The 27,066-nt window shown below is 42.6% G+C and overlaps 2 protein-coding genes across 2 annotated transcripts; both read right to left on the bottom strand.

Annotated features, from left to right (window-relative positions):
• Positions 1-1,317: 1,317 nt before the first annotated feature.
• On the bottom strand, positions 1,318-10,729 carry naa30 (N(alpha)-acetyltransferase 30, NatC catalytic subunit). The gene is made up of 4 exons (XM_004083523.4): positions 9,674-10,729; positions 7,692-7,815; positions 6,335-6,390; positions 1,318-3,374 (listed from the first exon to the last, which is right to left on the bottom strand). The coding sequence occupies exons 1-4, from the start codon at positions 10,400-10,402 to the stop codon at positions 3,237-3,239; spliced, it is 1,047 nt and encodes a 348-aa protein (XP_004083571.1). The 5' UTR covers positions 10,403-10,729; the 3' UTR covers positions 1,318-3,236.
• Positions 10,730-14,726: 3,997 nt separating this feature from the next.
• Positions 14,727-26,501, bottom strand: LOC101167088 (E3 ubiquitin-protein ligase pellino homolog 2). Its single transcript, XM_004083521.4, has 7 exons — positions 25,757-26,501; positions 21,210-21,339; positions 20,974-21,075; positions 20,205-20,402; positions 19,885-20,070; positions 19,602-19,807; positions 14,727-19,522 (listed from the first exon to the last, which is right to left on the bottom strand). Exons 1-7 carry the CDS (start codon positions 25,834-25,836, stop codon positions 19,144-19,146), a joined length of 1,281 nt encoding a protein of 426 aa, XP_004083569.2. The 5' UTR covers positions 25,837-26,501; the 3' UTR covers positions 14,727-19,143.
• Positions 26,502-27,066: the final 565 nt, after the last annotated feature.

The following is a 27,066-nucleotide window of genomic DNA, read 5'->3' as shown; positions in this document are numbered from 1 at the left end:
GTCAGTCAGTCCGAAAAATGGGTAAAACTTTGAAAGTGTCCCCAAGTGCAGTCACAAAAACCTTCAAGAGCCACAAAGAAGCTGGCTCACATGCGGATTGCCCCAGGAAAGGAAGACCCAGAGTCTCCTCTGCTGTGGAGGATAAGTTCATCCGAGTCACCAGCCTCAGAAATCCCAGGTTAACAGCACCTCAGATTAGAGAGCAGGTCAATGGCACACAGATTTCTAGCAGCAGACACATCTCTACAGCAACTGTTAAAAGGAGACTGTGGGAATCAGACCTTGATGCTGGAATATCTGCAAGGAAACCACTGCTAAAGAAAGGCAACAAGCAGAAGAGACTCACAAGGATTGGACATTAGAACAGTGGAAATGTGTGATTTGGTCTGATGAGTCCAAATTGGAGATTTTTGGTTCCAACCACTGTCTTTGTGCGACACAGAAAAGGTGAACGGATGGACTCTACATGCCTGGTTCCCACCGTGAAGCATGGAGGAGGAGGTGTGACGCTGTTGGGGATTTAATCCAAATTGAAGGCATACTGAACCAGCATGGCTACCACAGCATCTTGCAGCGGCGTGCTATTCCATCCGGTTTGCGTTTAGTTGGACCATCATTTATTTTTCAGCAGGACAATGACCCCAAACACACCTCCAGGCTGTGTAAGGGCTATTTGACCAAGAAGGAGAGTGATGGGGGCTGCACCAGATGACCTGGCCTCCACAGTCACCGGACCTGAACCCAGTCGAGATGGTTTGGGGTGAGCTGGACAGCAGAGTGAAGGCAAAAGGGCCAACAACTGCTAAGTATCTCTGGGAACTCCTTCAAGACTTTTGGAAGACCATTTCAGGTGACTACCTCTAGAAGCTCATCAAGAGAAGGCCAAGAGTGTGCAAAGCAGTAATCAAAGCAAAAGGTGGTTACTATGAAGAACCTACAATATGACATATTTTCAGTTGTTTCACACATTTTTGTTCTGTATATAATTCCACATGTGTTAATTCAGTTTTGATGTCTTCAATGTGAATCTACAATTTTCATAGTCATGAAAAATAAAGCAAACTCTTTGAATGACAAGGTGTGTCCAAACTTTTGGTCTGTACTGTACGTATGTATGTATATATAAATAAATACATACATACACACACACACACACACACACACACTGTATGCCACGTAAGTGTGACAGAAGTGGCTTATGGAATTGCCTCTTTTCCCTCTTCCGGTGTTCTCAGGTGAACGAATGTCGACACGGTTTAAAAACTTCACACACAAAGCATCCGTTCGGTTGAACAGATACTTGGTTTGCAAGTGAAATTCATTTTGGAAAGGAAATCTTTTATTTAGTCCACTTTCGTTTGTTTTTCCACACAAGAGAAAATACCACCATCCTATAAAAGTATCAAGCATCATACGGACGTACAACACAGTTCTGGTATCAAAGCGTTTCCGCCTCCAAGTGCATGACATTTGTCAACTTCCTCCAAGGAAATGATGCCATTCTTTTGGCGATAAAGGTCTATATGTGTGTGTGTGTGTGTGTGGGAGGGGAGGGGGGGGGGGGGTCATTTGTGACCAGGCACCTTTAGGATTCCCATCAATACTGGCTGCTTTAAAAAGGGGGCGTGGCTTGAAGTAAACAGCATGAGTGGGATTCCAAACCACGGCAGATAAGAAAACCTCCAAAGTCTTAAAGTGTTAAAAAATTCAAATAATTTATTTCTGCATTTTTCTTTCCACATTAAATAAGAGCTAAACAAAACAAAAAAAGGGGGGGTGGGGCAGACATGATAAACTGATTTCCACCTTTCCTGCGTCATGGATGGAAATGGGAAAAAAATAAACCAATAGCAAGAGAGAACTCACAGCTGGTAATCTATGGCACACCAAAAAAAAGGAGTTTGCGACAGCTGCTGGCGAGTTTTGTCTAGAATAATCCAGATTAGCCGCCAGAAGGAACGACATTTGACGCATTATTGACGTATTGGGTCTGCGAAGAAGTCGGACCTCGGACCCTCCTCTTTTAGACCAGCAAATCTGATCTATGGTGGCCATTAGAAGACATTTGAAGGGGGTAGTTTAATAATTGTCCTCAAAGTATTTCTCAATTTTAGGGAGCACACAAACAAACAAATCAACAAAAGTCGGCACCAACCTATTTTAAGAAAAAAAAAAAAAAAAGCAGAAATAAAATACAAATAGCCTGTAGTGTTAGTTTCCCTTTGCAGGTTTTTGTTCTTGGTTCTGATGCAGAAAAGTAATTTCCTGTCGGTTTTGTTTTTTTCAATAAACCACACTTTTGCTGCTTTTGCTTTAACTTCTAGGATCTGAAACAATCACTCAGGTTTCCCAACGCCTTCCAGAACTAACGCTCGGATCTGCTCATGTCTTTGTTCGTTTAGCTGTCGAGAAAAGAGAAAGCAAAAAGGTCCGAGAGGCCTGACATTTGGGATTTATGAATCTAAACGAAAAGCAAAGAGAAAAACCTGCTAAAACTATGTGTCTATCAACTCTGACAGAACCAAAGACAACACACTCCTAAAAAGAACCCCCAACACTGACCAGAACCAGAACCAAACTGATTGTGTTGACATTTTGCTTTTCTTTGCGGTTTTTTTCTTCTTCTTTTGCTGGCAGTGCATTTGAGGAGGTTGGGATGTGGAAAAACAGGACAGGCGGTGCTTGATGAGGAGTTCGGGTGGAAGTCTGAGGCGCTAACAATAATTTTGATTCTGCGGGGACTCCGCTCGTGTTCCGACTCGTGCGTCCCACCGGTTTAGACTCTGCCCCCACTGGACAGAAAGGGGAACAACACCACACAGGGGGAGGGGGGGCACGAAGGCAGCCACACCGCCTCCAGGCAGAAACAACAAAACACCAGGTGGTTCAATCAAGCGCGGTTGTCCTGCAGCGCCGCCTCCCAACAAACTGCTGTAAAAAAACACAAAAAAAGGAACACAAAAATAAACTCCACGGAGGGTTTCTTTTCGGTTTCCTGCGGGGTGGGTTTGGCCCCGCCTCATCTCAGGTGAAGGTCTCCAGGAGGAGCTGGGAGCCGCTTCTGTGGAGGCTTCCTGTCCGTTTCTGCTCAAGCAGCAGCTGTTAGGAGGTCGAGGAGGAAGGCCTATGTGTGTGTGTGTGTACGTGTGTGTGTGTGTGTGAATACAGGGGTCCTGGGCAGACCTGAGGCATGTGCTGCCAACCCCACCCACCCCACACCACCCTCTCTGGGTCCTCTAGCGAAGCCAAAGTTTGAGCCGCAGCGCATCCACTCCGTTCAAATAGTATCTGAAGAGCCGCTTGTCTCTGACAAAACCCAAGTTCTCGTAGAGCTTCAGCGCCGACTTGTTGGTGATCTCCGTCTCCAGGACAACCTGAGGACAAAGAGACGTCACTGACTTTCTTCCATCCATGACTTCAGTGGTTAAGCTCATGACCTGCTTCTGGTGTAGAAATGAAGCCCAAACAGGAACCAACTTTAGGAAAATCCAGTGGTTTGTAAGCGAGTGAAAAAACAAAATATTTGAATGTCTTTCAGGAAAGAAAAAAACGTAAAAAGTCTGGATGCAAAATCTAAATGCAGCTTTTCAGGTTCAGTGAGACGACATTCCATCCTCCCCGACTCTTCAGGCGACGTGAAAACGGATCAAAATGTAAGAAAACTCCAGTCTGCCTTGGAGCCTGAGCTGCGTTTTAAGTCACAGTCTGGACCCATGACCACCTATTGCCCCGCCCATCTGTCAATCAGGAAAACATGCCACTACAAACGCAGAAATCAAGTCAAAACAACTGATTTGAATAGTTTTGGCACTTAGATGTACAAACCTTTACTTTTATATCTTAAATATGACCTTTAATGGGAATGTCAACAGAAAAATGCTCCCTCCAACACCTCTAGTGGTCGTTTGAGGAACTACAACACTGCTTTATTTTTAGAGGGGAAGGTTTAAATTATTCATATCTGATCCACATGTCCAAGGTGGATTATCAATTATTCATCAACCTCATTGATTTTCTTTTAAAACAAGTGCAAAAACTGGTGGTTTTCAAAGTAAAAAGTTTTTTTCTTGGGTAAAAGTCTCACTTTTCACAATTCCAAACCTGAGATATGTTTGAACTGTTAATCACAAAAACTGTTTTCTATTACAAAGTAAAAAAGAATTTGTTTAACCCTTTAACTCTGGAGATATCAGCGACACCTAAATGACACACGCTCTGTGACATACCGTAAATCTTTGACTTTACGTCAATCAGCTGATTCTGACGTGGAGAGAAGCAGCTTTTCATATCAGCTTTACACCGATATGCCACGCAATAGTGACAAAGTATTACATAACAGCACAAAGCTGCTTTTCTCCGCTTCAGAATCCGCTGAAATGGCGTTAATCGCGTAAACGGTTGAAGAGTTACGGTCGTGTCAACACTGGAGCTACAGCTCTGTTGTCAAAGGGTTAACAACTGAACATGTAGATTTAGGTTGTGTTTGGGCAGTGATAAATCACACAACAGCACACTATCACAGTGTGAACACAGGCAGACTCTCAGGTAAACCACAAACTGAAATAAACCAATGAGAAGAAGTGATGGAACATGTCAAAACAAAAGCTAAACACAGTTCAAGTTGGAAAAAGTCAGACTCTTCATTAAGATGAGGTCATGTCAATCCAGTAGGACTGTGAGCTTTTCCTCTTTGGCGGTTCTTGTTCCTCATTTAATGGACCATCCTGGTGTGAACGTTCTCATAGTGTTCTACAGACAAAGCTTTCCCTAATGCTGCGTTCTCACAGATTTGTGCGTCAAATTTGCTTATGCTACACACAAACCGGGCACGTGTGGCGCTGAGAGCGAGAACCTGAATGCGCTTTTAGCATACGCTGTTCACACTGGTCTGTTGCCCTCTGATACAAGCACACGTCCTCACAGCCGGAAGAGGCTTGGTGGTACAAATTTCGCAAATTTTGTTCCTATTTTTCTTTCACGGCTCTATTGCGATAAATGAAAGACTTTGTGTCATATAATCCCAGCCGGCCACAAACCGCAATGATTCATTTCACCTCTATGATCACTTCTCAAACGGTTGACACGTTTGTGTTTTGAAATGGACGCTCCTCATGCGTCACCACCAAAGATTACCGTATTTTCCGGACTATAAGTCGCACCGGAGTATAAGTCGCACCAGCCCAAAAATGCATTATAAAGTAGAAAAAAACACAGATAAGTCGCACTGGACTATAAGTCGCATTTTAACTTTCACAACCTTATATGACACAATCATAGCAGACTGTTTATCTAATAATTTCACAGTAATTTTTTCTCAAACGTATTTATTTATTCTTTTCATGAAGCATCATTGGCTAACTAATACTCTGTTTTCATCCTGTATTTGTAGAAACAGTTTTCACTTTTATTGCATTTCTGAATCTATGAAATCATTGGAAAATAGAATATTATGTTGTTAGCCTTCAAGATCTTACTGTATAAAAAAGTTTGCTGATTCTCTGAGTCACTTAACATACCTCATACATCAAATTGACCCAGGAACATCATCTCTGTTCCTCACAAATGAACATAACAGGAGGGTTAACAATGTATTTATTTCAATTTATTTCTAATATAAGTCGCTGCGGAGTATAAGTCGCACCCCTTGCCAAACTATGAAAAAAAGTGTGACTTATAGTCCGGAAAATACGGTAGTTCCTGATTGGTCAAAGTTCTAGTTGTTGAACTTTTGACAAGCGTTCGTGGCGACGCATTTTGTACGTAGAGCCTGAAGACGGACTTAAAAGCTTAAGGTAGCGACCCGTAAATGTGAATGTTTTGAATGCGGAAGCCCCATATATGCGTTTTTTCATTGAGTGTGATCGCTCAAAGGCATGTTTCCGGTCCCGGTGTGAAAGCAGCAGAAGACTCCCAGGTTTCAACGGCACTCATTTGACTGAGTTGATTGGTCCACACCAGAGTTCACGTTTAGATTTTTTTTAGGATCTTTCAAAGCTCACCTGAAGTGCCGTTAAGGGAATTCTAGTCCACCTGAAGCTGATACATAAACATTTACAGGCCAGATTATATTGGAGTGAATGGAAATAGATGCCAGCCCCTGGTGGGCATTTGAGGAACTGCAGCATTTTGGTACAGCTGGTGGAGGCATGATTTGAACTAAAAACCAGCAAAGGTAGGCACACACTTGAGGTAAACCCCTTCAGGCACTGCTGTGTCTTTGTGAGATTTGATGCTTTCTAAAAATTCAACATTTTCTCTCCTCTGTTCTGGAGAAAGGATTTAACTGTTCAGTCGAGCTTGAAAGATTAAGGGGACTCTTTTCAGAGTCTGTTACCTCATCACAGTCTCCCTCCACCATGGCATATATGGCCTTTTTCACCAGATTAGTACCTGGAAAAAGACACAGAGTCAGGAAACCTTGACAGAATAATCTATTTCAATGACTGATGCTGCGGCTCGTTCCAGTCTAAACAAAAAAAGTCAGCTTGTGTCTCCTGATGACGAAGAGTCGGTCAACACAAAATGCATTTTAGACATTAAGTCATGGATGGCAGAAAACTTCCTGCAGGTTAACCAGGACAAAACAGAGGTTTTAGTGATCGGTTCTGAAGACAAGAGAGAGATTGTTTTATCTAAACTAAAGACTTACAAAACTTTTCAGTGTGTGAGAAACCTGGGTGTTATTTTTGACTCAGAGATGAACTCAAGATTGATTTTGAAGTTCTTTTATTGGTTTATAAATGTTTTTATGGTCTCGGGCCTTCATATTTATCTAAAGTATGAGCCCTCACGGACCCCGAGGTCCTCTGATACCGGCCTTTTGGTTATCCCAAAAGTTAAACTAAAACATACGGCGAGGCCTCATTCAGTTTTTATGGACCTCGCCTGTGGAACAGCCTCCCAGAGAGCCTCAGGGCCGCAGAGACTGTTAATGTTTTTAAAAGGAGGGCTTAAGACTTACCTTTTTACTCTAGCTTTTAGTTGAATTTTATGAATTTATTTGATATTTTCATTATTTATTTTCTCCTTTTACTAGTTTTATATGTGTATGTATAAACATTTATTTATTTATTTGTATTTATTTATTTTTAATTTTTTTGTCACACTTACCATTTTATGTGTCTATTTAGGTGTTATGTAATTATTTGTTTCTTGTTCATCTTTTAAATATATCTTCATTTGATTCCTTTTATATTTTAGTGTTTTCCTCAGCGATCCTCCACATCAGTGACTGACCTTCTCAGTGAACGGGGTCGCTGCAGTGGGATCTCCCGGGTCTGACTCTTTCGATCGGATCTGGGGGGTTCTGCGGTAGTGGACTCCATGAACTTGGGTGGGGGGGTCACTGATGTGGACATGTCCCCAAAATATCGTTTCCCCATTTCAGGACAAAGCCAGGTCTCTACATTGCATCATTTTATCACTCTTTTTATCATGGTGTGTGTGTGTGTATGTCTGTGTGAGTGTGTGTGTGTGTGGGTGTGTCTGCGTGTGTGTGTGTGTGTGTGTGTGGGGGGGGGTTGGTTGGCATTGTTTGTCTTGTCATTTTGTTTTTAAAGTTTGATTATATTCTATGCAAAGCACTTTGAGTGACATGTGTTGAAAAAGTGCTATATTAATAAAGGTTGATTTGATTTGATAGTTTTTAAATAAAGCTCCTCTTGAAAGTCTGCCACAAAGGCAGAGCTTACCGATGCTTTTCCTTCTGTGCTTGGAGTCCACAGCCAGCATGGCGATGTAGCCGCGGCGAAACATCTTCTTATGCATGTCCAGTTTACAAACGATGGCTCCCACACACTCCTGCTCCACCATGGCCTGAGGACACACAAACATGCTGCCTTCAGGTCCTTCTAGCCCTGCGTGAAGGTTGAAGATCGGTCCGCTGCTAGCTAGCAGCACTTCTACAAAAAGTAGAGGCTGAAGTCTGCTATAACCCTTGTGCTATCCTAGGCACTTTACCATTGGGAGTTGGGTCATCTAGACCCACTAGACAGTGCTCTGAACCTTTTTTCTTCAATGATTTGTGATCCTCACTGGTGTCCAGAGATTACATGAAATCTTTCCACCTTTATCATGGTAGGGAGAACATGTCAATGTAAGGGTGGGGTCATCTAAGATAGCACAAGGGTCAAAGGTGAGGGATGCTTTGTAAAGTACACACATTCATATCTAAGAAAAACAAAACAAAAAAGATATTTTTTAGCTTTTTAACACTGGGGAAAGTCGCCGGCAACACCTGAATAACACACACTCTCTGACATAACGTTAACTCCTCAACCATTTACTCCATCAGTGCGACTCAGCCGCAGAAAAAAGGGGCTTTGTACAGACATGCAATACTTTACGACAGTAAACGTAATGTTTTGGCGCAGAGCTACTTTTCTCTGCCACAGAATCCACTGGAATGACGTTAATTGCAAAACCAGCTGAAGAGTTGCATGGAAAGACCGTCAACACTGGAGCTAGCGAGGGTTAAATAAAGCTGGAGGAAAATGCTGGGATCCACACACACACATCCCACTGCCTGTATATGAGAGCTGGACCGTCACTAGGGCTGCACGACACGAGGAAAACCCGCCATGTCCGATATTAGTGATCATCATTGCAAAGACTATATCACTTGCGATACATGAAAAGCTAAATAACTGATGCATCATTTCCAATTTGCTGTAACATTTTGTTTGAATCAAACTCACCATAACTTCAATTATTCTCCAAATGACCCACATAGGAAAGCGGCTTGTAGGTAACCATTTATGTCGTCTTTTGTTATAGGCGCATTGAGCTTACTGATGACTGAGACTGACCTGTTTATTTCTCTATAGAAGTCTATGAGATTTTGGCTTCTTGGAGTCAGCCGGAACTTCCTGTTTGGAACACCGGGGGGGGGGGGGGGGGGGGGGGGGGGGGGGTCACTCAGTCCAGTTCTTATATACAGACAATGGTTTGTACATCATTTCTATTGACTTCAATCCTATATGACTGTTGTTAGAAGACACTTTGATCCTGAATTTAAGACAACAAAAACCAACAAAGTTATTTGTTAAAAGGGACAAAACAAAGACAACCTCTGAGTCCTTTTAACACCATACCATATGAATAAAAACCTTTGAATGTTGTCAAAATGTGTTTACATTTAGATCAAGTTCATTTGAAAAACTTTATTTAAAACGCATCATACAACAGCAGAGATCTTTTCTGCTGCTTTTAAAACGGTGTGGAAAGAAAGCAACAACAAAAAATGGCCAAAAATGATCAATACCATATTTGATCAATTTTTAATGTTTAATAACAGTTGACAATAGTTTTACAGTTATCCCAGAAAGGGCATTAGTCAAAGAAAAAGTCTAGATCCCCTGTTTATCACTCACTGTGACTATTGTCTAGATGTATTTTTGCTTTTGTAACATTTTGAAGTGAAAGAGTTGTAGTAAATTAAGAGTTTTAGGGAGAACTCTAGCTGGTTGCTATAGTTTCATCAAATTAGGTAACTACCATTGTCAGATTATAGGCGTTTGTGCTGGGCACGTGACCATTTCAATCATCTGGAGCAAACAGATCATAACCAGACTTTCCAGGTGAGTGTTTGTAGTGGTCATGTGACCTGTGGCACGTGGGCAGCAGGCTGGTTTGGAGGTGTTTTTGGGTGGAGGGGGATCGGAGTTGGACTCACCAGAAAGCAGAGCTGCGGCCAGTTGTGGATGAAGTACCTGTAGGTGTAAATGGAGTAAGGCTCGGACAAGTCCTTCGTGATCAGTCTCATGATCCACGGCATCTGCAGCTCCGATTCGTAGCGCACGTAGCGGATGCCGTGGCTGTCCGGCCCGGGAGAGCCACTCAGGTCAAGCCGGGCTAGCTCGGCGGCGGGCGGATCCGAGGAGCTCTCCTCTCCGCCGGGCCCGGCAGCGTCCGGGGACTCGTGGCCTGGCGGTCTGGAGGGCTGCTTGTGTTTGTCGGCTCCGCGGGCCGCCTCGGACCTCGAGAAGTCCGGCATGCCGTTAAGGTGAGCGCCGTTCTCGGACACGGGGCCTTCGCGCTCCGCCGGCGCTCCATCGCCGCTGTCAGTGTCAGCGGGAGACCTCAGACTCTCGGGCCGGACGTCGGGCTCCTCGGAGGGGCTGACCACGCCGTTCAGCTGCTGCTCTCCGCTCTGAGGCTTGAGGTGCAGCACCGCCGGGCTAGTTTGAGTTAGCATACCTTTCTGCTTCCTCTTTACCGAGCGTTTAACGTCGTTCAACGGATGAGACTCGTCCCTCGTGCCGGCAGACACGCAGTCATTCGCGAGGCAGGGCGGCTGTCCGTCTTCCACCACCGGCTGCGCGCTTCTGTCCCCGGAGAAGGGATGACTGTCAGCCGGGGACGCAAGCAGAGCTTCACTAGGCCCGGGCGGCACTGTGGCCATCCCACTGCGTTAGAGCGGAGATCCACGCGGTGGACACGGGCTCATCAACGAAACCGAGCGGAACACCGGCAGTCGATTCGAAGTTCGGAGATTTTTTCCCGAATCCTCGGAGTCTGGAGCCAAAAGGTCCTCCGGTGAACACCACGGCTCTCTGCTGTCTGCTGCTCTACCTGCTGCCGTAAAGTGCCTGTCGCACCCAAAGGACGTTTTGCGACAGTGAGCTGCCATGACAGTTGTAGTTTTAGGAACAAGTGAAAATGTAGGTTAGAAATTGTGTAAAACACTAGTATATGCACAAAATTACAACCCATCAAGCACAAATAAAATATTTTGCTGACAAAAAATAAATAAACAATGAAACTAAAATAAATGGGGGGAAATATTTGACCTAAACCGCGTGCAACAACTCTACTATTCAGTTTCTATTTAACAATTTCATGCATTTCAAGACCTATTTAGTTTGGTGTCAAAAATGCAACACAACGACCGAGAAACAAGAGAAAAAAAGGTATTGAATCAGCACAAACCCATGAACACGCAGCAATACCCAGTTTGAGAACCCAAACAAAATCTAAGCTTTGTAAATTCATCCTTTTACCTGTAACAGTATTAGAAAATGATTCCTGCAGGAACTGTTTTACTTCTATGGTAAGCCCAACCTGACTTCCCATAATCCCTTTGTTTACACTCTCTCCTGCTAGCTCACAGCCCCTTACAACCCCAAGCTAACATTACCATTGAAAAAAAGATGGCGAGCAATATAAGAGCTTTCCAGCCGTACAGTTTTGAGCCAGATACCAGGTTGGACGAGGAAAACAAAGAAAACGGGGTACGTCACAGCTACAGGCTTTTTTTTAACGATTTTTTTGATTCATCACAATTTGAATAAAGAAATACTCAGAAAAGTAGTTTTAATCTTAATTTCCTGTTTATTTGTCCTCTATCATCAGAAAAAATGCCACAAGAACATGTTAAACAAACCAAAAAAACACGCGTTTCATTGCAGCAAGTCTTTAAAGGAAGATTAAATGATCCATGATAAAAACACAAAATTTAATATAAATCAGAGTGCAGTGTTTTAAATGGAAGTGGAAATCTATCAAAATATATAGTTTTTGGTTGCAGAAGGGTCAATAAACAAGACAGCAGTGGATGCAGTTTGTTTTTCCAGATAGAGTTTTTAATTATTTGCGGTGAGGTTTGAAGTGGGAGGTTTGGCTATGTTTTATTACTCAAAAGAGACTTGAGCTTATCATCTAGCCACCTTCCAAACCCACTTAACCCTCTAACATCAAAGCTTTTGCTCCAATGTTGATGTTTTTTCGACTACCGTTACTGTCCGACCTATTACCCAAATAACATAATTCCAGTGGATCCTGTCGGGAGAAAAGCGCGGTTATGCAACATTAAAGTAGGGTACACCCGGGATGGTCCGTCGGCTCATTGCAGACCCCAGAGCTTATTGTGGGTGGCATAACGCCCCAAACTATTTGTGCTACCTAATAGTTACCGGAGAGAAAGAAGAAAAATAATCAGCTTCCCACACATACATGGGAGTTTTGCAGAAATGGCTCCTGGGGGATAAGGTGGAGATCATAAGAACAGCTATCTATCAAAACAAAAATAATTGGATTGATGTCAGTAATACAACTTTAAAAGCAACGTTAGCTTACATCCAGTAATTTATCTTAAGCCTGTCTGAGATGAACCAACCTAATGTTGGCAACACAATGGAGCACAGGACCAGTCATGCAGCTAATGTGTTTCTTTGAACAACCTAAAACCTGTTTCCTTCTGCTGTTGATATTTTGGCCTAAAGGCCTGTTCACACCGGGACGAATTTCGCCGGCGATTTTCGCCGACGTTTAACGCCTCGTGACTAAACAAAGGGCACCAACGAGAGTGTGCACACCGACGCGAAAAAACGCCAGGCGTTAAAGCGTCAAAAAAAAAAAAACGCCTCGGGTTCGTTTTTTTTTTTTCGACGCGTCGCGTCGAAATCTACTCGACCAATGAGAACGGCGCTTTTGCTCACGTGTCTGGAGCTTCTGAAGTTACAGTAAAACACAACTTGGGGGCGCTCAAACACAAAACTGCCTTGCTGAGCACACATACCAGCGAAGAAGATAGACGCCAAGTAGCGTCTACACTGCCGCGAAGAAATAATGACGGACATTCTAAAATATCCCCGAACCAAGCACCAGTTGGAGCTACTGGTGCTTGAAATATTCATGTTTTCTTTGTTTGATTCTGACAAGCGTGTAAATACTTGCTCTCTTCTTCTGAGTGAAAAGCGACTTTCAGAAGCGTAAAGTTGCGCAGCGCCACCTTGTGTACAGGAGTATTTCTGTTTTACATTAAGCGCCATCTAATGTCAGGGAATGAAATTGCATGTTCACTCCACTCATCGTCAGCGAAAATCGCCTGGGTGTGAACACAAAAAACGTGGCGAAAAACGCTGGCGAATAACGCCTGGCGAATATTCGTCCCGGTGTGTACGGGCCTTAACAGTCAGACACAAGGAACTGTAGCCAGGCCAAACCCAGTCTGACTAATCACAGCCTGAATACTCCCACAGCAGACAATTAGCATCTTGCTTTCATGTGTAAAATGAGTGAGGCAAGAGGAGGGAGGAGTCTGTGTGAAGGAAACAGGCAGAGAAGAAAAGCCCAATTAAGAATTTGGGTGAGAAATGAACCATCTGCTGCTGAGTGATACGAGTTCTCCAGGAGAAATTAGCTCGGACTCGTAAGATAATGATTTTGGACAATCATCCTACTTTTTGTTTTAATAAAATGCCCGGATGCCTGTCCGTCAGTCCATAGAAAGACCAGATGCAGTTTGGGGCCTGTTGCGTTGTGTACTTGACTGTGTGTGCATGTGGCTTACCAAGGCTTTGAAAGCAATCAAAGCTGCTGCACACCATTTTTAAAGAGTCAGTATGATAAAATGTAAGGAAATATGGCTCCAGTAGGAAGCTTTCATTAGAGCTCAGGAAACTGATCAGAGCAGTGGATGCAGTTTATTTGTCCTAAGCAGTCTGCAGTGGCAGGAAGCCCATTTGTAGACCATCTAACCTTTAGCAGGAACTTGTTAGGGACTTTATTTCTGTCCATGACTGACAGGAATCCATGCGCAGAAAAATGACAGCAGTCATCATACGGGTCCATATCTGATTGTCAATCCTGTAATAAGAAGTCAAATGTTCCCACTTCAGGTAAACACAAAAATCTCTCTTTCCTTTCCATATTTGGGTGGAAAAAGACTAAGCAGATCCCAAACATGACATTAAAGGGAAACTTCAAATCATTTATTACAAACTGGCAAAGCTCAGGAGAAACCCCATTATTAGGAGTAAATCTGAAACATAACCTATTTCGAGTGTAGAATCTATTACTTTTTTCCTTTAAACCTCGTGAAAAATTGAGAATTTTTAAATGTAAATTTAGACTAAGTTTGACCATCTCAAATTAAAAAGGTACATTTCTGCCAAAGATTTTATTTTAAATCAATATTCTACCCATTAATCAACGCTGAGTCTAGACTTACTACCTCAGAATTATAAGCACAATTTGAACAAAGCTGAGGAATGAGATTTGTAAACCATAATTGGATTTTTTTTTAAGGGTTTCACGAGTTCTGGGTGTTATTGTATAAAACTGCATTTCCTGTGAGTCAATTATCTGTCCTAATGTCTGGTTCCAGAAACTAGTTTTTAAAAATCACATTTTCACTTAATATTGTGATTAATTTGACTTAAAGTACATTTTTCAGTTCATTTTTAAGATCTTTTTAGCAGCTGAACTTGAGGTTTTGAAACAGGAAACAGAAAAGTTTTCTTTTATATACCATGTTTTATAACAATAAGGATACAAATGAAAAAAAAAAATCTATCGAAGAGGGGGGAAAAAAAGGCCCTTTTAATTTGAAAACAGTTTTATTTCAAACTAAAGTGTAGCTGGAAAAGTGAAATTCCAAAACAAAATGTTCAATTTGGTGTTTTTTTTAAAGCAACTGCTTTGCATTACTTGGGGTTTTTGCTGCCACCAACATAATTCTTTTATTTTCAGATTATGATCTTTTAGATTTTGTCCTGTTAAAAAAATATGTGTAAAATTTTTTTTTTTTTTGTTTACAAATAAAGACAAAATGAAAAGAGAAAAACATTAATTGTAGTGTGAATACCAATGTAATTAACTTACAAGGATACAGAGCGCCCCCTTCTGGATAGAAACGTCTTTTTACATTGAAGTGCAGCTGTTTAATATAGGAAATAAACAGATTTATAATTAGGGCCATTCAATCACAAAAAGACAGACAAGTGTTTTTATTTTTTTAATGCTTTATTGACGTGTATAGCGATTGTCTGTGCACCGCACAATTACAGGAGTACGTTATAAAACAATGAAAAGAAAAATAGCCAACATCACATCGAGTTCTTCATGAATGCTTTAGAAAGTGTGAGGTCCTGTGCTGTGTCATACATATCCGCTACATTTTTCTGTAATGAGGTGAGTTTAGAAGCTGAGGAGGGAAGAAAAAAAAAAAGGTGCTAAAAAATAAAATCTAAAGTTAAAATAACGTTTATGGATTTGCTACTGGTATAAAGTACATGTGGCTGGGAAACACTAAAAATTCTTTCTTTCTACCAAAAATTATGTATAAAATAAGGGCAAATGATAAATAACTAAATCCCAAAGAGGACTTTTTACAATAAATAAAGTAAAATGAAAAAAACTTTTCAGAAAAGATTTTTTTTTTACTCATTTTCAGCTTTTTAAGCTAATATTTCTGTTTTTTTAAGTCATTAGCGGCTTCTCACCAAACTACTTCAAGGATACAAAGGTGACTAATCAATAGATTAACACTGGTTAGAGCTGAAAGAGACTTTGCTGAAAATGAGTGAAAACCTTTCCGGAGAAGTGCAGCTGAAGAAAAAGTTTAGGAGGATGTATTAAAAATAGAAAAGAACGTTCAAAAAAAGACGTAAAGTGAGAAACTTTTGAAAAGGGCAGCAGCTGTTTAGCAGGAGATTGGATCATTCTGGACGGTGACGTTCATCGGCATGCATACAAACTTCTCAGACTTTTTTTTTTTTGTTTTTGTTTAGGGAGAATCAAAAGCAATCTCACAAATGCCTGCCTTCCTCATTTTTCCTTTTTTTGGAGAGGGAGGAAGATTTAGGCACAAGGCGAGAGATCAGTCATGGTACGCTGATCAGTTATGGCTGGAGTCCTTAAATAAGACGTAGACGGAGGATGAGGGGGAACGGGTGAGACGCGAGTCCAAACTGAGAAATGCTGAGAAGGTTTTTTTCAGTCTGTTAACCAGCAGTAACTTGGGTCAACCTGTCAATCTGACTTGCTCATGTAGGAGGAAAACTATGTCTATACATGCGTAAACTGATGACCATACCAGTCAAATTGGTTCGATTCCTGCCGATTCCTGGGTTTGATCAGTCTAGACTTTTATTTTAAGGTTTATGTGGTGGTTGACACCAATTCTATTAGCTTGAAGCACACCATTTTTAAAGTGTTAATAACAAATGTAGATTTTAATGAGTTACCAAAAAAAGAAGATTTTCCCATCAATCCAGATTTCTGGATCCCAGCAGCTGGAACTATGGCATCCAAAAAGATTGATCTGCAAAAACTATACATTTGAACTCAAGGTCTGAAAGTTCAGGTATGAACGTTGAGGAATCTATGACCAAATTTGAACAAAGGAGCTCCTGATCCAAGATCTCAATCTTTTTCCAAAGAGATGTTCAAGGATGTCAGGGATGAGGTTGTAGATCTGTACAAGGCTGGACTGATCTGCAAGACCGTCACAAAGCATCTCAGTGATATAAAGACAAAAAAATCCCTACAAGTATGAGTAGTTTGCCTTCCTTGGTCAGGGTTTTTCCTCTTAGAGTTCTTTCAAGCAATAAAGAATCAGATCAGAAGGATCACTAAAGATCTCAAGGCCTCAAGACAAATCAGTGGAGAACTTTAAACAACAAGTTATGGACAAATGTGTCCAGAGGAGCTTACCAGTGCTAAAGACGTGTCCATGAAGATACCAATCTGATTCCAGGGAAATTTCCAAAAAACAAAAAAAGCCACAAGAATAAGCTGGTCAGCGGCTCCATATGTGGTCTGAGATTCAGATTCAGATGAAGGTCTCAATGTTCATAAGAGAACTTTGACCACTCTATGGCATAAATGCCCATAGATCACTATCAGACACATTCAGCTTTGGGGAGTTTTTCTTCTCAGGGGACCAGAGATCTGAACTACTTTTTAGGAACTTTTCCCAGACATAACTTCCATGAAAGAACTTGAAGGTTTAGATTCCAAAACATGAGCCACCAAACCTTCCAGACTGAGAAGCGGTGGTTGGTTCTCCAGTACAACAAAGAAGTTTTTAGTTTTAGAGCCGAAATGGAGAAAAATACACATTTTTCTAAATATTTGTTGTTATTGTTTTGCTTCCCACTATTCAAATAAACCTGTTGATAAACGTGTAGACTGATCAGATAAATGGACTGAACCCTTTTTCACTCTCTGTAGTCAAGAAAACTTTGATCGACGGACATCCGATGATGTCTACGTCAGAGCCGTTACTCTCTTTCATGACCTTTCAACAGGCAGGCTTTGAGTGAGGAACCTCAAGTACGGCTTCAACGCCATGGCCCGCTTTGCCATGATGGTACGCTGATCGTAGCTTAAAGGACATATTAGCATAGAGTGGAACCAGAGGTCTTTCATTTTGATCAAGTATAAGGCTTTCTGGACTGCTTCATCTCAAAACAAATGTCCCAACTGAGAGTTAAGGAAGACGGCTTTGTGCACGTCCTCGTGCACAAGCTTTTTGCGAAGCAGAAGTGTGGTGTGCCGGCTGAATGCGTGCGCAGCACATGCAACCTTTGCCCTGTGAGTGTGTTTGACCCGTCCTCCAGACTTTAGGTCATTATTGAGACCGTTTGGGCTCGTCTGCCGAGCCACACCGTAATATTCATTTACAAAAATAGCTTCACAATATAGACTATTCATATAAGCACCAGCAGAGGCTGAGCACAGCCAGTTTTTGGCTACATTCATAGTCAGGGCACGTGTGACGGGGGTGGACACAGTGTTGACCTGTCACTTGAGACACACACCCAAACACACACACACACACACACACACACACACACACACATTTACACTGACCCAGAACAGCACACAACACCAGTTAAAAAAATATTCTACTTTTTTTTTTCTTCTTTTTTTAACGCTGAGAAACAGAAAGGTTCCCTAGAAACCCCTCTCCATGGTAATAAAATAGTTTTCTTAAAAACAAAAAAAGTACAGGTTTGTTTTGAGGTCGCTGGGGGTCGGACGTCCGTCAGTCCGGCGAGGACCCTGTTCGATGATGCAGGGCGAGGGCATGACTGGAATACGGTCAGCTTTCTGCCCACTCCCTCCCTGGACATGGTTACCCCCTGGTCAGACGCCACAGCGTGAGCGCCGTTATTGCTTTTGGAGTTGTGAAGTGGAGTTTACCCGGTTTCGCTCCCGCCTTTGTTTATCCTCACTCTGCTTCGGTTTCAGTTAATGAAGAGATTTTTCTTTGGAACCAAAGGTGAGTCAGAGTCTTACAGGTTTGTCTGAGTTGTAAACCACAATGTCAAATTGCTTGTGGGTCCAACTTAACACTGAAAGGACAATCCTCTACTTTAGAAGTAGCCAGAGGTAAAAACTGGTTGAAACACTGATAGATGTGGTTTCTGAAGAAACTTCAACACTCCAGACCCAGAACAGGCGTTTCCAATCAATTACCACTGACGTTTTTTTGCCATACGCCAGTAGGAGTTCTCAACAGGCAGCCTTTACAGAAGACAACAATAGTGTCTAAGCCTTTTCCTCTACATCTGATGAAGCCCTCCTTTCAGAGCAGGGTAGTCCTTCAAGGTTTGGTTGATTAGCCAAAGAAATTTTAAGCTTTTGGTTTGGTTTAGCATCTAGTTGACCAAACTACCTTCACACAGGTGTGACTGCTTCTGGTGGGAACAAAATCTTCCTCGAAACTTCCAAGACCAGTAAGAGGAAGTGCAATAAGAAAACCTGTTTGTGTCCGAAGGGCTTCTTCACCTCCCGACTACACCACCTTTACACCACCATCAGCTCCTTACATTCACTGAGCTGGTTCTGACCCACTTGACAAACTCTTTGGTTGACTTCTACTCTTTCGTCTACAGGACAGTGTGCCTGTGATCAAATACAGACCCTCATTTTAAGGTGGAGATCTCCTTTGATCCACAGCTGAGTTCAGGAAGGTTGTTCACCTGCCAATAATGGTTTATGGGTCTCTACTGAGCCAACACAGAACCCCAAGAGAAAAAATGTAGACCTTCACATCCTACGCTATGCTATGGTTATTTGATAAAATGCACGTTTGAAAAGCAGCAGGACTTCAGTTTTTCTATGAACCCAAACTTCCATAGAAACCGTGGAATGGGTAAATGTAAACCTGACAGACTCATTGGGACAGGATGAGGTCTTGGGTATGGGTTTCTTTTTTTATCTAAGCTACTCATTTTGAAGCACTAAAGGATAAACAAAGGCTAGGACAAGCCAGCGAAAGCTTCATTGCGTGGCACAAAGGTTTGTTTTGGTACAGGTCGTATGCATCGATCTGCACTCGTGAACTTTGTGCCACAAATGAAGCGCAGCGGGCTTCCTGAAGTAGTGATGGTGGATTGTGCAGAGTAGCAGCTAATCGATGGGGCCCTGGAAGATTAGGCGTGTCCAGCCTGGTGTGCTGAGGGCCGCCGAGCAAAAGGGGCAGACGGGTCTGAAGGCGTGCGTCCCGTGGGGGAGTGAGGTTTCTGCCCAGTACCTGGCTGTCCTCTCTGAGCAGACGTGGCCGCACGGGACGAAAGCATGAGTCGGTGGTCCTGCATCCAAGTAGACGGCGGGTTCTGAGCCCAGCCACAGCGGCACGTAAGGGCCCTCGCTCCTGCACAGTGGACATTCTCGCTGGGGCGCCGCACCCTCGCCCTTCCTCTGCTCCCCTTCCGATCGCTGTCCCCAGTCGTGGCGTCCATGCACATGGCCGCAGCTGAGGTAGACCCAGGGTTGTCGCTCTTCAAGACTGTAAGGAAATGGCCAAAACTCAATGGAACACATTAAGAGCGGCTAAAGACTCTTTTCTACGGGACATGCCACCCCACCTGTGGCTGCGTGGCAGGCTGGGGAAAGCCAGCGTGCTGAGGCCTACGGGACACTGGGGGCGGGAGGCGTTGAGCTCCTGACGAAGTGCCTCCAAGTGGCGCAGGGTGGGGGCCCGTGTGAGCCCTTCTCCTGTACGCCACAGGAGCGTGGCACCACATAGATCCACCAGCGAGCCATCACGTAGGGCGCTGCTTTCGCCCTCCGCCTGCAAGCATCGTAGAAAGGAAACACTGACGCTAAAGTGAAACCCTAACAGCCTTGTAAGACACGCTGCAAACTCACCAGTTTGCCACGTGTGGGTCCAGACCGAGTTTCCCGCAGAGCATAGACATCTCCACAAACAGATATCTCCCTCCACAAACCTTGCTTTGGGTCATCCGGAAACCCCTCAGGGTGCATGACAAGAACCCCGTTAGTGGTCAGACCATCCATGTGCCCGTCAGGGTTTTTCCATTTAGTTGCTTTCTCCTGGGGTAAGAAGACAGAACAGACCAATTCCAGCTTATTTGTCTATTGTTGCATCCAACTTAATGACAATAAATAGTGTTCAAGGAAGCAGTACGGTCGTCTGTTCTGTCAGTTACGCTACAGGCTGGGCTCACCCCAAGGAAGATGTTTTTGGACGAATCAAAGCCTGCAGCGTAGATGCGAGCGGTGTAAGGGGGGCTGCGCTCACACACCACTCTGCAGGCAAACCGTGAAATGGTGCTGGGCGCAATGGACGGGTCCTCCACCTCCTTTGACCCTCCGGAGTTGTCGGTCACCACAAAGTCAATTGGGCTTTCCGTGGAGCGTCCGATCTGCAAGAACAGGGGGTGGGGATGGGTGGGGGGTGCTTAGAAGAATGGTACAACCTCTCCTTCCAAAACCAGCTCTAAGTGGTCTTTTGAGGACCTGCAACATTTGGTGCTCCCTGGTTTTACCAAATTAGGGAATGAAAGGTGAGGGCTTTGGACTGACGGTATACTCAGACATTGTGGTCCACCAAGTAATTACCTAGTAATTATTTGGTTTGTTTTTAAAGGTCAAAAACAGGAAGTCCAGGTGTTCCCTTCAATTTTTCATGATAAAAATGCAAACATTTCAAAATGAATAAGAAAACATGAATGAGCTCCTGGTTCTACTTCAGACAAATGTTTCTTCAAATCTTTTAGAAGGAAATAACTTAGACCCATTTTAAAGATTTGAATGTGTTCAACCGGTTTACACTGCAGGTGTGTTGGGTGGATTCATCAGGTACGCTTATTAATTTAGGAAAATAAAGCTCATTGTTAAAAAAGGGATTTAGACCAGTTCACATACTTTTGAGTCCTGTTCTCAACCAAGTATTCTGATGCAGTATCTTGGAGGGAGGTCTGGATCTCCCATTACCTGGAACATGTCTGTGTTGTCATCGTGGCAATATTCCACCACCACCGTCTGGTTACGCGACAAAGTAAAAGAGATGCTGTGCTGACCCCTGCTGTGGACCGCCTGGAAGAACATCAGGAACAACATTTAGAACATGTCCCGTCCTGATTAAGCTGGTAGCATAAACCATGGCGTCAACTCTTCTGTGACTCATTACAGGAACACAACAAAGGCTTGCAGTAACCACAATCACAGACCTTGCTGTCCTGCGGCGTGTTGAGGATGTGCACAGCACTGGGTTTGACGCCATTAGCTTTGGCCCTTCGGAAAAGAGCGAAACGGCTCTTGCGGCGCCCGCGGTCTCCATTTGGCAGAGATCCATTGTACCTAGATAAATGAAGCCGAAAACAGACAGAAAAACATCTTATTCTTAAAACCAAAACAACACCTTTGTTGTAATGAGCCCCTTTCAGGATTAATTAAAAAACAGATAAAGTCACAGAATTAAAACAGCACAATGCATTCTCTGATAGTCTGTTGACAAAGAAAACCAGTGGACAAATGGAGAAATGCTGACAACCAACGACTGCTTCCTAGAGACCTAGAGAAGGTGGTTTAGGAAGCTTTGCTGGTCATAGGACCATCCTGAGGTCATTTACTAAAACAAATTAGTCAGATTAGGTCTTTCATCCCCAACAAAATATATTTCTGTTGGGCTTTAGACAAAAAAAAATATATTTTTGTGGTTTTTGGGTCAAGTTGTAGGTAAGGTTTACCATCATTGATTTGGAACATGAAGTTTGATTCATGTTGGATTGATTCAAGCTGAGATCCAGTCTGTGTGGGTCTGAGCAACAAGAAAAAAAAAAAGGAAAGAAATGAAATACGGATAAACTAAATCACTCCAGAGACTAAAAATGAAACAGAGGATAGCCAGGGAGCAGACAAGGACAAGTTAAGAATAAAAAGTAAGAGCTCCAATGAGAGGGTCAAAGTAGCAGCAACTCCTCAAGGTGCAGCGGTGGAAGCTTAAGGTCCTCACCACACGAGCTCAGCATCAAATATTTACCGCTTCTGCTGCTCATTTGGTTCAGTTCGACTCAGCGACCATACAGCTGCAGCCATAAAGGCAGACACGACCACAGAGGGGTAAAGACATTTCCAGACAGATGGGAGGGGCGCGTAAAGCTCACGGTAACCCCAAGATGACAGGCCCAGAAGCTGTGAAAAAGTAACTCTTTAAAGTCACCATTCCACTATAGTACATACCGATTTTTCAGACCATAAAGCGTACTTCAAATTCTTTAATGTGTGTTTTATGGTCCGGAATCCATTTGTGGATTTAGTTATGCTTACCAACTTGAAATCAATTTTCTGTGGTGCACAGTGCTCAAAAATCTGTCAAATTGTTTTAGTACGACTTTGGTGTACTACGAAGCCGCTACACTTCATGTAATATTGGAACATTATCTGTAATGTCGTCAGGATCCGGGTGGAGTGATGCATGCAGTCTGATAAGGCCACTTATTGCAGATAAACATGAAGAACAACACAGTTCACTAGAAAAACTTCCCATCAACCCAAATGACCAATCACCTGCCTCTCTGCTCCTCAAAGCATTCTGGTTGATGTTTTCAAATTATCAAATTTTCAAATTATCATTAAATTATCGACTGTTTTTCTTAATGTGCCCTATAATCCAGTGCATTTTATAGTAAAAAAAAAAAAAACACGGTATGAGACTTGACAAAGGAAATGTGATCGTCAGTCAATTCTGGTCTACATGGGAGTCCAATTTATTTCATGGAACCATGTACAGTCAGGCTTTTTTTAAACACAATCCCTTCATTTCATGGGCTTGAACATAATTGGACAAATGAAATAACTGAAAAAATTGGTCATTACTAATATTTGGTTGAAAAGCCTTTGTTGTCTTCCGTGGACGTCCAGGTCTTTTTGCGTTGCTGAGTTCACCAGTGCTTTCTTTCTTTCTCAGGATGTACAACACTGTTGATTTTGCCACTCCTAATACTGTAGCAATTTCTCGCATGCTTTTTTTTCTGTTTCCTCAGCTTAATGATGGTTCCTTTCACCTGCATGGAGAGCTCCTTTGACTGCATGTTGTCTGTTCACAGCAAAATCTTCAAAATGCAAGCACGGGTCCTCTAATCAACTCCAGACCTTTTATCTGCTTCACTCATAATGACATAAGAGAATTGCCCACACCTGCCCATGCAATAACATGGAAGTCAATTGTCCAATGACTTATGAGCCCATGAAATGAAGGGATTGTGTTTAAAAAATGCTTTAGTTTTTCACATTTTTATGCAATCTTTTTGTTTAACCCATGGAATTAAAGCTGAAAGTCTGCACTTCAATGGCATCTGAGTTTTTTATTTAAAATTCACTGTGGTAATGTACAGAAACTAAATTAGAAAGAATGTGTCTCTGTCCAAATATTTATGGTTCTGACTGTACATAATGACAATCTTTGAACTGTTTTTTTTTTTTCATACTTCTGAGTTGTAGCATTGTCTTTCCTGAAGTCTGAATGATTGTGTCTGCAGAATAAACACCATGTCCCTGCTATGCTCCTTAATACTCTGCAAGGAAGACTCTGCTATTGCCTTGGATCTGCAATAATATTCTGGAATCTTTCACCACTTTCTCCTCCTGAGATGTGTTTTGTTTACAGATCAACAGATGTAGGACTACAAAGTCAGATAACATCCTGGGAAATAATGGAACAATCTCTGTATAAATCTTGTATTATTCACGTTGAAATGAGTCTTTAAAAGAACCACTTTGATGTTTTTTTAGGGTTTTTAACATGTTCTTGTGGCATTTTTCCAGATAGAAGGAAAAATTCGGCTTAAAATAGCATTTCTGAGTATTTCTTTGTTCAAATTGTTGTGAATCAGAAGCGGATGACAAAATGCAGTTGGAAAAAAATATATCAGTCACGTATAAAAAATCTGCTGGGTGGGCCACAAGCTCCCTGCTCCACTTGCAGACCAGTAGACCCGTGTACGTCTTCGTTTGCCTCATCTAGAGCTGGTACCTAGTTTACTTGAGGGCTGTAAGCTAGCAGCCGTAAACAGGGAGCGCTCAGTTATAGGTGACGGGGAGGGGGAGGGCAAGGCTGCTCTGTGCCAACAGTCCCGCCCACAACTCAGAGGTGAATTTCCAAAAAGCTACTGCCGCTCTGCAGAAACTATGTCCTAGAAAAGGACACATTTAAAAATACTTGGTTAAAAATTGCATAAGTAAGGGTTAAAAAGTGTGCATCATCACTTTTTAACACACACCGTGGAAGCCTGAACCATCCTCTGCGTTGCTTCCACGAAGTGCGTTAAAGAGTGATAATGCACACTCCGTCGGCCATTAACCCTCTTTTACCATGGTCACTTACAAAAGAAATAAATATTAACCAGTTTTTAGTCCTTGATTCTTGTTTTTTCCCCCGATTTGGCTCACTTTTTTCACGAAAAGCGGACTATTTGTTACGTGGAAAAGAGAAAATAAAGTTTACCTCTTATCGGTTGTTTTTGTCCAGATGATGAAGCTAAAGTTTGTTTTAGAAAAGCCAGCGCAGTGATATAGAACATTTATGCTATGTGACCGGAACTACTTTTTTAAGGCGTGGTATATCGCTGTGGTATATTACTTTTTAATCCACACCTAGCAGCCAATCAGAATAGAGTATTAACATGGACCGTGGTATAATCATAATTAAATGACCACTGGGAACACTTTTGCAATAGATCAAAAGATGATCGCAGTGGGACTTTAAGCCAGAGTTTTCCAAACCAACTAGTTTTTGAGAACCGACAAGATTATATTTGTCAGATTTTAGATTCACTTTTTGGGTTGCTAGTTGAAACAATAATAAATTGGAGCTTCTTCCATTATCATTAGCTCAATTCCTTAACTGGACTATTATTTTATTAAAAGAGAAACTCTCTGGTTATTTGCAGGATACTCCACAACTCATCCAGGAATGATGTCATCCTCCACATGTTGGCTGAGCTAAATATAACTCCAGTTAGTGACTCTGATCTAGAGCAGCCTGACAGCTCTGCTATTGTGATGCGATGCAAGCGGGTTTGTGTCTTATTTTGCCAAATGCAATCCAAACGCTGCGACTGCATATGGCTTTTTTTTTGGCTCCAATCTTGAGGCTGCAGAGCAGACCCTCTCTGTTCAACAGTCAGATCGGCATCAGGAAGCCAGTAGTGTGATGCGAGCTGGCCGACTCCTCCTCGCTGCTGCACACAGAGGCGGAGGGGAAGCAGCTGGGGGGCTGTGGGGCAGTTGGGGCACTCCGGAAGCTCCAGCGGGTGAGATGGAGGCCTGCGGAAAGGGCAGCTGGAAAACGGTGGGGAGGCTGCATCCTGCTTGGTGTGTGCACCGATGGTCCCTTAGCTCTGATGGGGGTATGAATTGGTAATAATTGCCACGCTCAGGGAACTTAAGCCAGGCAGATGCTGTCCTGTGATTTTCTGCAGCGGAGTGACATCACTCTCAGCTTTACTACCAGATATTTCCCACGCTCCCCCCAGCCCACTAAAGATGAACTAGTGCTGGAAGTCTACAGCAGCTCTATAACCATTTGGGATGGAACAAAAATGCTGAATTATCTCTGTGAGGATAATTGCTGGAGATAACGGATTCAAGTGGAGGAGGGTGTGTGTGTGTGCGTGGTGGTGGGGAGGGGGGGGGGGTTACAGTGCTGATGGAGCTGAAATAAAGAAAAAAAAACTGTTTGTGAAACGCTCCAGTGGTCTCAGGCGAGGAGACTTACCCCAGAACGACCAGCTCGCCGTATTTCACCGGGTCTTTAACGGGCACGTCGTCGTCTCCGTCGCGTTTCGGCGAATTCATCAGACTTGGACCGCTCCAGACGGAGAGGAAAACGCGTCGGCTGAATTAATTCAATGAGATTAAAACAATGCAAACAGATGGGAAGAAGATGCGGGGCAGGCAACGCGCTCTTTCAAACTTTCCAGACACTTGGGTAAAGTTCTTCCAGACTAGTCGGGTTTGGGTTTTTGGTATTATTCCCCAAAATGAGCATCTTTCGACGGGTTTAAAGGAGGCGGGAAGCCCGTTAGTGTGGCGAAGGAGCTGCTTCTCAGCACAGGGTCCAACATGGACTAATGGCAGGGAGTAGGACATACCATTATTTTTAGGGGGGAGTGGATAGTCACGGCGTGCATTTTTGGGTTATCCAGTAAAAAAAAATACTATATAATTTTCTGTATATGATTCCCTTTAAGTACATGAGTATTTTAAAAATAATTTTAAAGGCAACATTTACGAGTTTAAATACGACAAAGGATCAATGAGAGCTCCCCCGAGAAAGTCAGATGGTTCAATCCATGACGAAAGTGGTTCACAGAAACAAAACGAAATGAAAGATTTAAAATTCGGGGTTCAAAGCAGGATTGCAGAGGCTTACTGCTTCTTTTAGTTTCTTACAGTCTCCTTTCTTTTGAACCGTGAACATCAACCATCAGCTCATCTCGTGGATTTGAAGCCTTGCGTCATGGGAAGGGGTGGAGAAAAGATTAAATTTGGGAGAGGGGGCTCCCACTTCTCCTCTCCATTTTTTTTCCTTTCAGGAAGAGCTGGAAATAAAAATAAAATCAAGCTGGTGTCTGGTGGGTGTTTTTTTTAACCTGTTTCATGCACAACATGTGTTCCATCACATCAAATTAAGCACATGTGTTCTCTGTGGGTGTGTGTTTAAGCCATTCTCAGTGAAAATGACATTACTTCTTGTTTGAATCCAGTTTAAAATTCAAAGTAGATGTACTTATGGCAGTAAACGAAGTAACTCTTAGGTGTGTCATTTTAAAATCAGGTCAGTGCCAATTCACTTCAATAAAAAACGATCTAGTACCACAGAAAAGAGAAATTAACTCATAATCTGATTCCAAAAACTATTTTAAAAAATCAATTTTCGTTTATATTTAAGGTCAAATGTGCTCTGATTGGAGCATTGTCTTTAGATTGGCATACATTTAGCTCTACAAATATAAGCTTCAACAGTCCTAACTATTTTCCCTTTACACAAGATGGGAGCACATAACTTAAAATAAATTATTCAAA

The sequence above is a fragment of the Oryzias latipes genome, chromosome 24 (genome assembly GCF_002234675.1).
Source record: "Oryzias latipes chromosome 24, ASM223467v1".
Taxonomy (NCBI): Eukaryota; Metazoa; Chordata; class Actinopteri; order Beloniformes; family Adrianichthyidae; genus Oryzias; species Oryzias latipes.
This window is presented reverse-complemented; position numbering and strand designations above follow the sequence as displayed.